This window comes from Hemitrygon akajei, unplaced genomic scaffold, assembly GCF_048418815.1.
Source record: "Hemitrygon akajei unplaced genomic scaffold, sHemAka1.3 Scf000035, whole genome shotgun sequence".
Classification (NCBI taxonomy): domain Eukaryota; kingdom Metazoa; phylum Chordata; class Chondrichthyes; order Myliobatiformes; family Dasyatidae; genus Hemitrygon; species Hemitrygon akajei.
Genome location: NW_027331921.1, coordinates 4,122,593 through 4,138,766, shown reverse-complemented (window position 1 = coordinate 4,138,766; position 16,174 = coordinate 4,122,593). Strand labels below are relative to the sequence as shown.

The following is a 16,174-nucleotide window of genomic DNA, read 5'->3' as shown; positions in this document are numbered from 1 at the left end:
TCTTGAATTATGTTAAGAACAATAAGTTGAGAGGACTAAAGATAGGACCGATTAGAGATAAAGATGGAAAGCTGTGCCTGGCGGTTGTGTGGAATAGAGCGAGGTCCTCAATAATTACTTGTCTTCTGTATTCACTGATGTTAGAGAACTTTTTTTCGGTGAGGACAATATGAGTGTGGTTGATGTTCTGGAGCACGATGATATTAAGTGAGAGTACGCGTTGTAGTTGTTAAAATACTTTAATGTGGATAATTTCCCGGGGCCTGAAGAAATAGTCCCCAGGCCGCTCCACGAGGCGATGGAAAACAACGCTGAGCCTCTGGCTACGATCTTTATGTCCTCGATCTCCACGGGAATGGTACCGCAGGATTGCAGGGAGACGCATGTTGTCCCCTTCTTCAAATAGGTTAGTAGGGATAGTCTGGGTAATTATAGACCAGTGAGACTTACGTCTGCTGTGGGAAAGCTGTAGGAAAGTATTCTTACAGATAAGATCTATGGGCCTTTAGAGAATCATGGTCTGATCAGGGACCGTCAGCATAGCTTTGCAGAGGGCAGGTCGTGGCTAACAAGGCTGATAAAGTTCCTTAATGAGGTGACCAGGCATATAGATGAGGGCAGCGCAGTGGATGAAAAATCGACATGAATTTTAGTAAGGCATTTGACAAGGTTCTACACGGTAGGCTTATTCAGAATGTCAGAAGGCATGGGGTCAAGGGAGATTTGTCAAGGTAGATTCTGAATTGGCATGGCTGCAGAAAGCACTGTGTTGTGGAGCATGTGTACAGTCGGATTGGAAGGCTGTGACGAGTCGTGTCCCGCAGGGATCGGTTCTGCGACCTCTATATTTCGTGATTTTATTAACCACCTAATGGTGGAGTAGAAGGGCTGGCTGGCAAGTTTGCAGACGACACAAAGGTTGGTGGTGTTGCGGCCAGTGTAGAAAAATCCCGAAAATTGCAGAGAGACATTGATAGGATGCTGAACTGGGCTGAAAAGTGGCAAATAGAATTCAACCCGGAGAAGTGTAAAGTGGTACACTTTGGAAGGACATACTCCAAGGCAGGATAGAAAGTAAATGGCAGGATACATGGAAGTGTGGAGGACCAGAGGGACCCCGGGATACATGTCCACAGAAACCTGAAAGTTGCCTCACGTGTAGATAGTGTAGTTAAGGCAGCCAATAGAATGTTAATTTTCATAAGCCGAGGGACAAAGTTTAAGAGTCGCGGCTTATCGATGCAGCTCTGTAAAACACAGGTTAGCCCACACTTGGAGTACTGTGTCCAGTTCTGCTCGCCTCACTATAGGAAGGATGTGGAAGCAGTGGAAAGGGTGCAGAGCAGATTTACCAGGATGTGCCTGGTTTAGAGAGTATGCATTATGAGCAGAGATTAAGGGATCTAGGGTTTTACTCTCTGGACAGAAGTAGGATGGGAGGAGACATGTTAGAGGTGTACAAGATATTCAGAAGAAAAGATAGAGTGGATAGCCAGCGCCTCTTTCCCAGGACACCACTGCTCAATACAAGAGGACGTGGCTTTAAGTTCAGGGGAGCAAAGTTCAAGGGAGATATTAGAGGAAGGTTTTTTACTCAGAGAGTGGTTGGTGCGTGGAATCCACTGCCTGAGTCTGTGGTGGAGACACATACTCTAGTGAAATTTAACAGACTACTAGACAGCTATATGGGGGAATTTAAATTTGGGTTTTACATGGGAGCAGGGTATAGGGGTCGGGACAACATTGTGGGCCGAAGGGCCAGGACTGTGCTGTATCGTTTTCTGTTCTATGTTCTATACCGTTTCAATCACACACTCCCGGGGTCAGACACGTGGTCAACTCCTTGCACAACGTTGGAGTTACTGCTGCTCACTTCGACCGGATATCGATTTCTCGCTTCTGAGCTTCTCTACGTCTCTGTTTGTACAGGCCGGTCGTGTGGTTTCACACCATTTCCTCCCAGTGACTGCAAACTCATCACCTGTCCACAGCCCTCTCTCCACTCCCCCACCCTCCTCTGTTCTGTCTCTGGTCTCACTCACACTTATTATCTCTGAGACAGACACGCTGTTGGAGACTGCAGGAACGCTGAAAAACTGGTGATTGGTGAGAGGGAGAGAGGGAGTGAAGAGGGAGATTCGCTCTGTGTCTGACCCCGGGAGTGTGAAATTGGACGGTGTGGAAGCAACTTTACTCTGTTTTCTAGCGCAGTTAGTATGTGCTGGGACTGTGTTTTGGGATCTTGACTCAGTGTCTGATCCCGGGGATGTGTTTTGGGAGAGTGTGTTAGGAACTTCCCTGTATGTCCTCCAACAGGATAATTTTATGGGAGAGTGCATAGGGAGCTTCAGTCAGTCTCTACCCGTCGAGTCTGTGTGATCAGACGGTACGGTGTGAACTTCACTTTACAACTGTTACCTGGAATGTGTGATGGGCCGGTGTGAAAGGATTCCCATTCTGTGTCTGACTACCCGCGGATGTAATTGACGCTGAGAAGAGAGATTCACTGTTTATTTTTCCTATTTTGCAGAGCAGACGATGCGGCGAGGGAGCTTTGTTCTGACTCTGCTCCAAAGCGTCCTGAAATAAATTCAAATGAGAAATTGAGATGTGTGATATATTCACACCAGAGTAACACTTCCTTCACTCCATCCCATTTCATACTTCTCGGCTCAGACACACTGAGAAGCTCCCTCCTCACCGCCTTACAACATTCTCCTGGGGTAAGTCACAGACTGGATTTCCCTCCAACCCGACCCAGCACACACGCCCGGGGTGAGACACAGGGAGAATCTCCCTCCACACCGTCCCATCATAGACTCCCGGGATCAGACACATGTTGAATCGCCATCCAAACAGTCCCATTACAGACTACAGGTGTCAGACACTGTGACTAACTCTCCACCCCTCCCCCCATCACACACTCCCGGGGTCAGAAAAGTGGTCAACTCCTTGCACAACGTTGGAGTTACTGCTGCTCACTTCCACCGGATATCGATTTCTCGCTTCTGAGCTTCTCTACGTCTCTGTGTGTACAGGCCGGTCGTGTGGTTTAACAACATTTCCTCCCAGTGACTGGAAACTCACCACCTGTCCACAGCCCGCTTTCCACTCCCCCACCCTCCTCTGTTCTACCTCTGATCTCACATACACTTATTATCCCTGAGACTGAAACACTGTTGGAGTCTACAGGAACGCTGAAAAACTGGTGATTGGTGAGAGGGAGAGAGGGAGTGAAGAGGGAGATTGACTCTGTGGCTGACACCGGGAGTGTGAAATTGGACGGTGTGAAAGCAACTTTACTCTGTTTTCTAGCTCAATTATTATGTGCTGGGACTGTGTTTTGGGACCTTGACTCTGTGTCTGATCCCGGGAAGGTGTTTTGGGAGAGTTTACGAGGAATTTCTCTGTATGTCTGCCAACAGGATAATTTGATGGAAGAGTGCATTAGGAGCTTTACTCTGTCTCGACCCGCCGAGTGTGTGTGATTCGGGTGGTTCGTAGTGATCTTCACTTTACAACTGACGCCTGGAATGTGTGATTGGCATGTGTGAAGGGATTCCCATTCTGTGTCTGACTACCCGCGGATGTAATTGAAGCTGAGGAGACAGATCCACTGTTTATTGTTCCTATTTTCAGGGCAGACGATGGGGCGAAGAAACATTATTCTACCTCTGCTACAAAGCGTCTTGAAATAAATTCAAATGAGGAATTCAGATGTGTGATATATTCACACCAAAGTAACACTCCCTCCACTCAAACTCATTTCATACTTCGGGGCTCAGACACACTGAGAAGCTCCCTCCACACCGTCCCATCACACACTCCCGGGGTCAGACACAGAGTGAATCATCCCACACACCGTCCCATGACACACTCCAGTGGTCAGACACAGAGTGAATCTCCCTCCACACCGTCCCATCACACACTCCCGGAGACAGACACAGAGTGAATCATCCCACACACCGTCCCATGACACACTCCAGTGGTCAGACACAGAGTGAATCTCCCTACACACCGTCCCATCACACACTCCCGGGGTCAGACACAGAGTGAATCTCCCTACACACCGTCCCATCACACACTCCCGGGGTCAGACACAAAGTGAATCTCCCTCCACACCGTCCCATCACACACTCCCGGGCTCAGACACATAGTGAATCTCCCTACACACCGTCCCATCACACACTCCCGGGATCAGACACATAGTGAATCTCCCTACACACTGTCCCATCACACACTCCCGGGGTCAGACACAGAATCAAGTTTCCTCCACACATCTGTGTGTATAGGCCGGTCGTGTAGTTTCTCACCGCTTTTCCCCAGTGACTGCAAACTCATCTTCCCTGTAAAGCCCTACCTCTCGTCCCCCTCCATCCACTTTTCTTTCTGTGGCATTAGACACACACTTATTATGTCTGAGACAGACACACTGTTGAAGACTGTTCACACTGTTGAGGAACGCTGAAAAACTGCTGGTTGTTGACAGGCAGAGACAGAGTGCAGTGGGAGATTCGATCTGTTTCTGAATCTGTTACTGTGTTATCGGACTGTGAAGCGTCGGTTTAGCTCTGTGTCTGACCGCGGGACTGTGCAATGGGACGGTATGGAAGGAACTGCACTAATGTCTGATCCGGGAGTGATAGTTCGGCCGATGTCGACGCTCTCTCTCTCTCTCTCTCTCTCTCTCTCTCTCTCTCTCTCTCTCTCTCTCCTCTCTCTCTCTCTCTCTCTCTCTCTCTCTCTCTCTCTCTCTCTCTCTCTCTCTCTCTCTCTCTCTCTCTCTCTCACACACACACACACCCAGACACAGACACTGAACTGCTACAGCACATCGCCTCCCGCACCACCACCCCTTTGTCCACTTCAATTACCCCATTTCAAAAGCCCCCATTTCCTTTCACTTCCCCCTTTGCTTTCAGTGGAGGATTTGATAGACAGGCAGAGGAGAGAGAGGGATTGGAGGAAAAAGCAGAGAATTGGAGAGAGGGGCGAAATTGAAGCTCTCCAACAATCCTCCCTCCATTCCATCCCAGATATTGTCCTCCCCTTCTTGCAGTGATACCCTTTTCTGACCCCTGTCACTCACGACTATCTTTCCGCCAAACCTTAACCTTCCCCTCACTCCCCCTCCCTATGTTTCTCCCCACTCGCACTACTCCTCCCCGCGCAACTCTCATCGCTACAGGCCACCCCCATCACACTCTAAATCTCTCTCTTCCCCAGCGCTTCCTCCCTCTGCTCTCGGCTCCTGTCTTCATCAGCTGCTCATCCGGTGTTTGCTGGTCTCGTTCTGATCCACTTGTCAACACGGGCTTCCTCTGACAACGGTTCCTTCCCCTCGCTGAGCTCAGAGACGCAGCGGACTCTCGACAGGATGGCCAAGAGCGAGACGTCCATGAAAAAGCAACTTGTAAAACCGGACTCACCGTCTCCATCGGGAGGTGAGTGGGGCAGAGATGGAGGGAGGGAGTTTCTGTCTCTTTCTAACCCGTGGAGTGTGTAATGGGGTGTGTAGAGGGACCTTCATTCTGTGTCTGACCCCGGGAGTGTGTGATGGTACGGTGTGGAGGGAGTGTCCCTCCTTTTCTGATCACGGGAGTGTGCGGAGGAAACTTCACTCTGTGTCTGAACACGGGACTGTATAACATAAACCATATAACAACCATATAACAATTACAGCATGGAAACAGTCCATCTCGGCCTTTCTAGTCCGTGCCGAACGCTTACTCTCACCTAGTCCCACTGACACGCACTCGGCCCATAACCCTCCATTCCTTTCCATTCCATATACCAATCCAATTTTAATTTAAATTACAATACCGAACCTGCCTCCACCACTTCTACTGGAAGCTCATTCCACACAGCTACCACTCACTGAGTAAAGAAATTCCCCCTCGTGTTACCCTTAACCCTTTGCCCCCTAACTCTCAAATCATGTCCTCTTGTTTGAATCTCCCCTACTCTCAATGGAAAAAAAGCCTATCCACGTCAACTCGATCTATCCCCCTCATAATTGTAAATACCTCTGTCAAGTCCCCCCTCAACCTTCTACGCTCCAAAGTGTAGTCTGTCCCTCATTATGGGACAGAGTGAAGGAAGTTTCACTCTGTGCCTGATGACGGCAGTGTGTGATGGGACGGTGTGGAGGGAGATTCACTCTGTGTGTGACCCCGGGAGAGTGTGCTGGGACGGTGTGGAGGGAGTTTCGCTCTGTGTCTGACCCCAGGAGTGTGTGATGGGACGGTGTGGAGGGAGATTGACTCTGTGTCTGACACCGGGCGTGTGTGATGGGACCGTGTGCAGGGAGCTTCACCCTGTTTCTGACTCTCACTATTCTGTCCCCAGCTAAACCTTGTGTATCGTATGTGGAACTTCATTTTAAATCCCACTCTGATTCCCGGGTCCGGACGAATGGAGGTCAGTTTCACTTTGTTTGTTTGACACTGTTCATCTGATGTGAATCTTCCTGTCGAGAAATCTCATCCCAAGCGCACAGTTAACCCTGATTTTTCCCTGTTAGACAATAGGTCAGTAGCAATGCGTGCGAGACTGGATGAGAGACGGGCTCTATGGGAAGGTCGGTGAGGAAGGTGCGCACTGGGAAGGGTCAAGGCGGAGGCAGAGCAACAGGCGGTGTGGTACAGAGGGAGGTCTGTGGAAAGGAATGAGGAGTTTCTCTAGGTGGGATCGGTGCAGAGAATGCCATGAATTTTTTTGTGTGGTGGGAGTACCGCGAGAGGGGGTTAAATTGGGGACACTGAGGAGGGGAGCTGTCTGATGGGGCGGGTGCGGGAGCAGGGAGTGTTGTAGCATGGCCGGTGAGCAGGAAACACCTTGGGAAGAGTGGCGAGGAGGGAGGAGAGTGGCAAGATTCAGTGAGGAACTGACCCCGTTCCAAACCAACACTCTCATCACGCTCTCTCCTCTCTCTCCCTTGTCTCCCTCTTTCTTCCCCTGTCTCTCACACACTGATGCTCTCTCATCTTCTTTTCTTCCTCCCTGGCCCACTATTTCCTTTCCTTTACCTACACTTTCACGCTTTCTCCCCTTTCCCAACCCTTCTCACTGTCTTTTCCACATCTCTCCCGTTCTACGACTCCTGCTCTCTCCGTTGACATTCCCCTCTATCTACTTCCCTTTCCCCACTCTCCCCTTCCCCACTCTCTCTGCTCCCTCTCTTTCACATTCCCCCGCTTACCCCTCTCTCCCTCTCGCTTACCCCTCTCTGCTGTCTTTTCTCTCCCTCTGTGTCTCTCCTCCATTCTCTACCGCTGTCTCATCCTAATCTGCCTGTCCGACTCTCTCCCCCAGATGGCCTGACCTCCCCCTACTCAGAGCTGAACCTTCGGAAAGACGAGCCTCTCATCGACGAGGACGAGGTTCCTCCCATTGCCTCAGGACCCGGAGGGCTGCCGACTACTGCACAGACAGGTCAGAGTTCACAGTAGTGACGCCATTCTGGAATCGTCAGGTGTCATTTGCCAATTGTTTCCAATTTTTAAATCAGCTGGTTGAAACTGTAGGTGGGTGAGTTGGTGAATTGCACCCGATGCGAAGATGGGTGCTCTTGTGGATTATGTTGGAAAGTGGCAAAAAAAAAAAGAGTTCATTGCGACAGAGATCAGTCACAGATCCATCTGAAGAATGGAAGAGTTTAGTCCGTCATGTATCCGATGTGAGGGAAAAGAACAAAGCGGGCAAACAATAATACAACTGTGAAAAATAATAAACTCTGAATCCAGACGGTCAATTCCCCGTGTGTCCCCTGTATCATAATCTTCTGGATAAGCCTCCCCCGAGGGACACAGTCAAACACCCAAATGAAGTTGACGGAGACAACACCCAGAACTCCAACTTAATCAATCGCATAGGAGAGAGTAAAACACCTCAGGAATCAGTCAGACACTTCTCAGCCTTTGCCGAGTCAAGGAATTTGGACTCTAGGCGATTACGGCTGAAAGTAACTGATGATGCCAGTGACTTGGACGATGGGATTAATTCTCATGGACCTAATGGAATGTACCCTTGGGTTCTGAAGGAAGTAGGCAGAGAGATTGCCGAGGGATCAACAATGATCTTTCAGGAATCAACAGTGTATTTAGATTTTCAGAAGGCCTATGACAATGTGCCGCAAATAGGGCTGCTTATGAAGATCAGAGCCCGTAGAATTACAGGGAGGTTTCTAGCACCGGGTGAGCATTTGCTGATCGGCAGAAAAGAGAGTGGTCGTGCCGGTTACCAGTGGAGTTCCACAGGGGTCGGTGTTGGGACCGCTGATTTCTACAATGTCTGTCAAAGATTTGGACCATGGGATTCATGGACTTGTGCAGAATTTGCCGATGATACAAAGATAGGTGGAGGAGCGGGAAGTTTTGAGGAAACAGTGAGCTTACAGAGGGACGCAGATAGTTTAGGGGAATGGGCAAAGAAGAGGCAAATGGAATTCAATGTTGGAAAATGTCATTCAATGTCATTCACTTTATTGTATGAAATAAACATGCAGACTATTATTTAGATGGTGAGAGAACTTAAAATGCAGATTTGCAAAGGGACTTGGGAGTACTTGTGCAAAGGATCCTAAAGCTTAAACTCCATGTTCAGTTGGTGGTGAAGAAAGCGAATGAAATGTTGACATTCAGGTATAGAATATAAGAGCAGGGATGTGATACTGAGGCACCAAAAGGCACCCGTGAGACCACACTGAGAGTATTGTGTGCAGCTTTTGGCTTCTTATAAATACTGACATTGGAGAGGGTTCAGTGAAGATTCAGGAGAATGACTCCAGGAATGAGAGGGTCGCTGTATGAGGAACATCCGGCAGCTCTTGGGCTGTATTCCCTGGGGTTCAGGAGAATGGGGGAGGATCTCAACGAAACTTACCGAATCTTCAAAGCCTGAACAGATTAAATATGGAAATATTATTTCCAATGGTAAGCGATTCTAGGACAAGTGGCCACGACTTCCGGATTGAAGGACGTCCTTTTAGAACTCAGATGTGGAGAAATTAATTTTTTTTCCGAGGCTGTTAAATCTGTGGAATTTGTTGCCATAAGCGGCTGTGAAGGCCAAATTATTGGGTGCAGAGAGAGATAGGCTCTAGATTAGCCCGGGCATTAATGGGTATCGGCAGTAGGCAAGGGAGTGGGGATGACTGGAAGAATTGCTTCGGCCCATGATTGAATGGCGGGGCACGCGATGTCCCGAATCGCCTCCTTCTGCTGCTATATCTGATGGTCGCATGGTCGTGTGGTCTGTCCACAGCTGCGCATGAACAGGAGTCGAAAGTGAAGATCGGAAACAGACCGTACCGTCTGATCTGCCTACTCTGCCTAGTTACGTCCGCCCTCATCGTGATTGTGGCCGGTCTCTGGATCCATGGTGAGTGGAACGGTCTCCGGGTGGAGTCAGACCATGAAAAAGAGAGTGGAATACATTGTTATTGTAAAACACCACAGCGACACTGACATGCCGCTTACCGTAACACCGATTAAAACCAATCACGGACACACCCCTAACCGTGATAAAGACAGGGCCTTTACCGTAACACGACCAAGACTCGTCCTGACACCGACACGCCATTCACCATAACATCAACAACGTTGTCACGGTCACGACCTTCACCGAGACACAGATACACTCCTGACCGCGACAGGGACACGACCATCGCCGTGACACACACATCGCAGTCACACTGACTGGAACATGCCCCTCGCTGTGACATCGACATGCCCTGACCGTGTCGCTGATAATCTCCACAACCGACACCGAAACACTCCTCACAGTGACAGCGACACGCTCTTCACCGTGACACTCAGATAACGTACACCGTGACACCATCACGCTCCTCAACGTGATCCCCTCCGCACCGGCCCGTGACGAAGACTCAGAAGTCACAGTAACACCACTTACCGAGACAGTATTGGCCCTCACTGAGACAATTATCCACACCTCACCCTGACACAGGCAAATCCCTGAACTGATACCGACACCTAAATTCACAATGACACCGACATTGACGCCGTCGGACATCTCAGTGTGACACTCTCACACACACGGTGGCCATGACATGTCTCTCACCGTGACACACACATACGTGAGAACAGCACTCCGTGACACAGGTATTCCACCCACGGTGACACCACAAGGCCCCTCATCTGACATTTTCTTCACCTTAATATCGAGATACACTTCATTGTAACCCGGCACACCTCTCGCCGGGGCACAGAAACACCTATCACAATGACACCGAAACGTCCCTCACAGCAACCTGGACATCCCCCGCAAGACACAGAGGCAGCCTCCATGGTAACAACAACAAAGCCTTCACCGGGACATTGATAACCCCTCAGAGTGACAGAGACACGCCCCTCAATGTATCGCCGACGCCTCTCAATGTGCCACCAGCACATCCTTCTCTGTGACACCCTTCACCGTGACACTGACACAACACTCTCTGTGACCCGTTCGGTAGCGTGACGCTGATTCACGTGTCCCTGTAAACGCTAAACATCCTTCACCATGTCTCTCAGTATCAAAGACTCGTCAGTCTAAGGTCACCACCGACCGAAACTACCATGAGTTAAACTCATCCCTTCAGTCCCAGCTTTCCTCGCTCAAGACTAATCTGTCTTTTCTTAAAGGAATGTACAGCGGTCTCCGTCACCAGTTCACTGAGATGGAAACGAAGTACAGATCTGTCAACGAAACCAAGGCTCAAATCTGTGAATTGTTGACCAGCAGAAGAGGTGAGGCATCATCCCCCTCTTTCACCCGCTCCTCATCACAGGGCAGGCATGGAGAGAGGAAACGTCACAGTGTGTGACATCGGGAATGAGTGAAGAGATGGTATGGAGGGTGATTCACTCTGTGTTTGACCCGGTGAGTGTGTGATGGTTCTGCGAGGAAGTTTCAGTCTATCACTGAATCCAGCAGAGTGTGACGGGAAGTTGTGGAGGTGGATTCACTCTGTGTCTGTCAGCGGGATTCTGTGATACGTCCTTCATTCTCTGTGACACAAGACCGTGTGATTGGATGTTGTGGAGGGAGTCTGAGCCCATGCCTGTTGCATGGGAACTTCTGGGCGAAACTTCGCTTTGTGTGAAAACACAGAGGAGTGTGATGGGACAATTCAGAGAGAGCCTCACTCTGTGACTCGCCAAGAAGTGTGTGATGGGACGTAAGGAAGGAGCTTCACACTGTGTTAGACTCGCGAGTTTGTGATGAGCCCGTGTGGAGGCAGCTTCCCTCTGTATCTGACACTTTACAGTGTGATGTGTTGAGAAGCAGTAGAGGGAGAATCACATATGTGACTCTAACATATGTCGTCTGTGCGTAGGAGTTTATTTCCGTGTCTGACCGTATGAGTGTGTGATGCGGCCGTGAGAGAGAGATTCACACTGTGCCTGATCAAGGTTTTGTGTGACTCTGTGTGTGTGTGTGTGTGTGTGTGTGTGTGTGTGTGTGTGTGTGTGTGTGTGTGTGTGTGTGTGTGTGTGTGTGTGTGTGCTGATGAAAGAGATTCGCACTGTGTCCGACCAAGGCTGAGCGTGATTTGTATTTGTGGAGGGATCTAAATTCTGTTATCTGACACAGGGAGTTTGTGAGGGGCGGTATGGAGCGAGCTTCACTCTGTGTCTGACCTCGGGAGGGTGTGATGGGACGGTATGGAGGGTGATTCACTCTGTGTTTGAAACGGTCATTGTGTGATGGGGCTGCGTGGAAGATCTTTCACTCTATCACTGAATCCAGGAGGATGTGATGGTGCGTTGTGGAGGTGGATTCACTCTGTGTCTGAACACGGAATTGTGAGACGTAAAATTATAGCTTCACTCTATGTCCCACTCCGGGAATGTCTGATGGGACAGTAAGGATCCAGCTTCACTCTTTGTCAGACAGCGAGATTGTGTGACGGGACAGTGCAGAGGAACGTTCATTCTATGTGACGCCAAACTGTTTGATTGGATATTGTGGAGGGAGACTGACACCGTGAGTTTGCCATGGGAGGGTGTGGGCGGAATTTCGCTTTGTGTAAGAAAACAGTGGGGAGTGATGGGACGGTTCAGAGAGAGCCTCACTCTGTGACTCGCCAGGAATTGTGATAGGACTTAAGGAGGTAGATTCACACTGTGTTAGAATCGGGATTGTGTAATGGGACCGTGCGGAGGCAGTTTCCCCTCTGTGTCTGACAGTTTGCTGTGTGGTGCGTTGAGAAGCTGTAGAGGGAGAACCACTCTCCCTCTGACATATGTCGTGTGTGCTGAGAGAGTTTCTTGCTGTGTCTGACTGTTTGAGTGTGTGATGGGGCCATGGAGAGAGATAAATTCACTATGTGTCTGACCAAGCTTGAGTGTCATTGGACTTTGTGGAAGGATCTAAATTATGTTCTCGGACCCCTGGAGTGTGTGATTGGACAGTGTGGAGGGAGATAAATCCTCTGTGCTGACCCCGGGAGTGTGTAATGGGACGGTGTGGAGGGATATTCGCTCCGTGTCTGAAACATTGAATGTGGAGAATCTGAGGGAAACCACTCTGGGTCCGGCCCAGAGGCTGTGTGACGATTCCACACTACTTCAGGGGTCTCTTATGGGACGCTGTGGAGGCAGCATCTGTTTCTGACACACAGAATGCGTGGTGGGATGGTGTCGCGCGACGACCGTTCTGTGTCTGACTCCGTGAATGCATCAGGGGAGGGATAGAGGTAGTCTCAGTCTATGCCTGACTGGATAGTCTGTGATGGATGACGTGGAGGAAACTCACTCTCTGCCTGCTCCTGTGAATTTATGATGGGACGTTGTGGAGGGAACTTCATTCTGTGTCTCTCCCCGGACGTGTGCGATGGGACAGTGTGGTAGGAGATACACTCTCTGTCTTGAATCCGGGAGTGTGTGATGGAAGGTTTGGTGGGAAGGTAATTGTGTCTGATCATTGGTAATGTGCGATTGGATGGTGTGAGGGAGATTCACTTTGTGCCTGAACTCAGGTGTTCGTGATGGGACCGCATGGCGAGACATTCAATCTGTGTGTCTCTCCGGGAATGTGTGATAGGAAAGTGTGAAGAGAGATTCACTTTGTGTCTCACTGTTTCTTGTTCCTGATTTCCAGAGCAAACGTGTTTCAAGGACTGTGCCACAAATACAGACCGGCGTTATTACGTATCCACGTATGAAAGATCTTTCCCCAGAGCGATGCAAGAATGTTCAATCCGTGATTCAAGGCTGCTGGAAATCAATTCAAGGGATGAAGCGGTATGTGTCACAGCACGGGAAGATCACACAGTAACACAGGAATCATCACACACTCCCGGGATTAGACACAGAGTGAATCTGCCTCCACACCGTCCCATCACACACTGCCGGGATCAGGCACAGAGTGACTCTCCCTCCTCACCGCCCCATCACACACTCCCGGGATCAGGCACAGAGTGAATCTCCTTTCACACCGCCCCATCACACACTCCCGGGGTCAGACACAGAGTGAATCTCCCTCCACACCGTCCCATCACACACTCCCGGGGTCAGACACAGAGTGAATCTCCCTCCACAGCGTCCCATCACACACTCCCGGGGTCAGACACAGAGTGAATCTCCCTCCACAGCGTCCCATCACACACTCCCGGGGTCAGACACAGAGTGAATCTCCCTCCACAGCGTCCCATCACACACTCCCGGGGTCAGACACAGAGTGAATCTCCCTCCACACCGTCCCATCACACACTCCCGGGGTCAGACAATGAGTGAATCTCCCTCCACAACGCCCCATCACACACTGCTGTAAACAGTTTTCGATTCTCGGCATTAATCAAAGGGATTTAATTTTACAGAGTTTTGTTTTCCGCCTTCTTGACAACCGAAACCTTGCTTACTGGGTTGGAAAATGCGCGAACGGGTGAGATTTGGACTGAACTGTGTGGTGAGAGATGGGGAATGACACTGTCTTGAGGGGAGAAAATGAGATTAGTTTACGGAGTGAAGTAGGTTTGTGAGAAGTGGGTGCGGGACATTGATTAGTTGTCGGGAGAGGATGATACAAGGTGAATATTTCAGGGAGCGATACGCGTCTGTCACGGGACAGGGCAGTGAAATACTTTTGACGATTGTCAGTGGGCTCCGGAGATTATTTCCCTGGGATTATTTTGGTGACTGACGCAGGGCTGTGGGGATTGGGAGATGCAGTGGAATTAGTTTGGAGTCTGACACAGATCTGTGGGAGCAGGAGGCAGAGTCGGATTAGTTTGACGACAGGCCTTACTCTGTGAGAAAGAGTTATGCAGCAGGATCAGTTTGGGGTCTGACACTGATCTGGGGGGAGAGAGTGGGACAACTGGATTAGTTTGGGGTCTGGCACTGATCTGGGGGGGAGAGAGTGGGAAAACTGTATCAGTTTGGGGTCTGACACTAATCTGGGGGGGAGAGAGTGGGAGAACTGTATCAGTTTGGAGTCTGACACTGATCTGGGGTGAGAGAATCGGACAACTGGATCAGTTTGGGGTCTGACACTGATCTGAGGGGAGAGAGTGGGACAACTGGATCAGTTTGGGGTCTGACACTGATCTGGGGGGTAGAGAGTGGGAGAACAGGATCAGTTTGGGGTCTGACACTGATCTGAGGGGAGAGAGTGGGACAACTGGATTTGTTTGGGGTCTGACACTGATCTAGAGGAAGAGAGTGGGACAACTCGATTAGTTTGGGGTCTGACACTGATCTGGGGGGGAGAGAGTGGGAGAACTGGATTAGTTTGGGGTCTGACTGATCTGGGGGGAGAGAGTGGGACAACTGGATTAGTTTGGGGTCTGACACTGATCTGGGGGGGAGAGAGTGGGACAACTGGATTAGTTTGGGGTCTGACACTGATCTGGGGGGAGAGAGTGGGAGAACTGGATTAGTTTGGAGACCGATACGGGGATGTGGGTACAGAGTCGGTCAGTGGGTCCAGTCTACTGACTGACGCAGGGCTGAGGGAGCAGTGAGAGGCAATGGGATTAACCTGGAGACGGACATAAACTGTCGGGCGGGAGAGGAGCCGTGTTATGTATTTTGTGACCGACAGAGGGTTGCAGGATCAGATTGTGCCGATGGGATAAATTTCGGGACCGCGTATGTCTGTGGGGGTAGGGTGGCATATTGGGATTTGTTTGGGGACTGAAATAGATCTGACTGGATAAATGGGTGTGTTCGATTCGCACTGGGACTGCCACAGGACTGTGGAGACCGCGGGACGACCGAACGGAGGCTGTGGGGGAGCTGTCGTAGCTGGATTAATCTGTCGACTGACACAGAGCAGTAGGGAGACATTGGGACACTGGAATTATTTTGGGAACGACACAGGGCTGTGGTGATTGCCCGGATTTAATGGGATTAGTTTGGCGACAAGCATTTGTTCCGCCGGATCTGTTTTGTTTCTGTTCAAAATTTTTAACCATTTATTGATAGGGATGATACCACTGGTCTGCTGTACAATGTGTCCTCTGGAAGGTCCTCCTGCAGTGCATGCACATCGAGTGGTGGGAGTGAATATTGCCCACATGAGAAACACCGTTTCATCTGCGAGATGTCTGCCCCTTGCTGCCCGGATATTCCTGAAAAGATCCAGGTTCTCTGTCAACAGCCCGGAGAGCCGACTTGAATCAAATGATTACAGCGTCTTTCCCTTCCTTATCCCTCCTCCACTCTCACTCACCCCATCCTCTCAAAATCCTCCATACATTCTCTGCCGTACCTGCTTCTCTATTCTCCTCTTTTCCCAATCCCATTCTCCCCACCACACATGGAAAACCCCGATCTCCATCTATCCCGTTCTTTCCCGCCATCCCTCTGCATCCCGCAGTTCCTCACTCCCTCTAACTCTCTCTACCCCATCTCCTCCCTATTTTCTCGACTCTGTCTGCTATTTCTCCGCTCCCTCTTCCAACCACTTTATATTTCTCTCTCTTTTCCCCCTCTACCACACTCTCTCCCTCTCCTCTCCGTTCCCTCAAACACCTGCGTCTCTCTGATCTCTCTCTCTCTCTCTCTATCTCCTTTCCACCCACTCTCACCTCAATCCTGTGTCGTCTGGGTCTCGTACCCCAGTTCTGCGTAAAAGTATGTGCGCATTCTCTCTGTCTGTACCCCTCTTGAGTTTATGCAACTCTGTAAAGTTACAGCTATGCTCCAGGGAATAAAGACCCCTTTAT

General features: G+C 50.0%; 1 protein-coding gene across 1 annotated transcript; it reads left to right on the top strand.

Annotated features, from left to right (window-relative positions):
* The first annotated feature begins 5,377 nt into the window (after positions 1 to 5,377).
* LOC140720042 (uncharacterized) lies at positions 5,378 to 15,929 on the top strand. The gene is made up of 7 exons (XM_073034942.1): positions 5,378 to 5,444; positions 7,315 to 7,434; positions 9,265 to 9,381; positions 10,644 to 10,748; positions 13,105 to 13,247; positions 13,823 to 13,887; positions 15,432 to 15,929. Exons 1-7 carry the CDS (start codon positions 5,378 to 5,380, stop codon positions 15,622 to 15,624), a joined length of 810 nt encoding a protein of 269 aa, XP_072891043.1. The 3' UTR covers positions 15,625 to 15,929.
* Positions 15,930 to 16,174: the final 245 nt, after the last annotated feature.

What these genes read in the sequence shown, in the direction of transcription:
- LOC140720042 (XM_073034942.1), top strand. Translation starts at nt 5,378, where the DNA reads ATGGCCAAGAGCGAGACGTCCATGAAAAAGCAACTTGTAAAACCGGAC. An exon ending in GGCCGGTCTCTGGATCCATG is followed by an intron (nt 9,382 to 10,643) that starts GTGAGTGGAACG and finishes CTTTTCTTAAAG; the next exon opens with GAATGTACAGCGGTCTCCGT. An exon ending in GTTGGAAAATGCGCGAACGG is followed by an intron (nt 13,888 to 15,431) that starts GTGAGATTTGGA and finishes ATTTATTGATAG; the next exon opens with GGATGATACCACTGGTCTGC.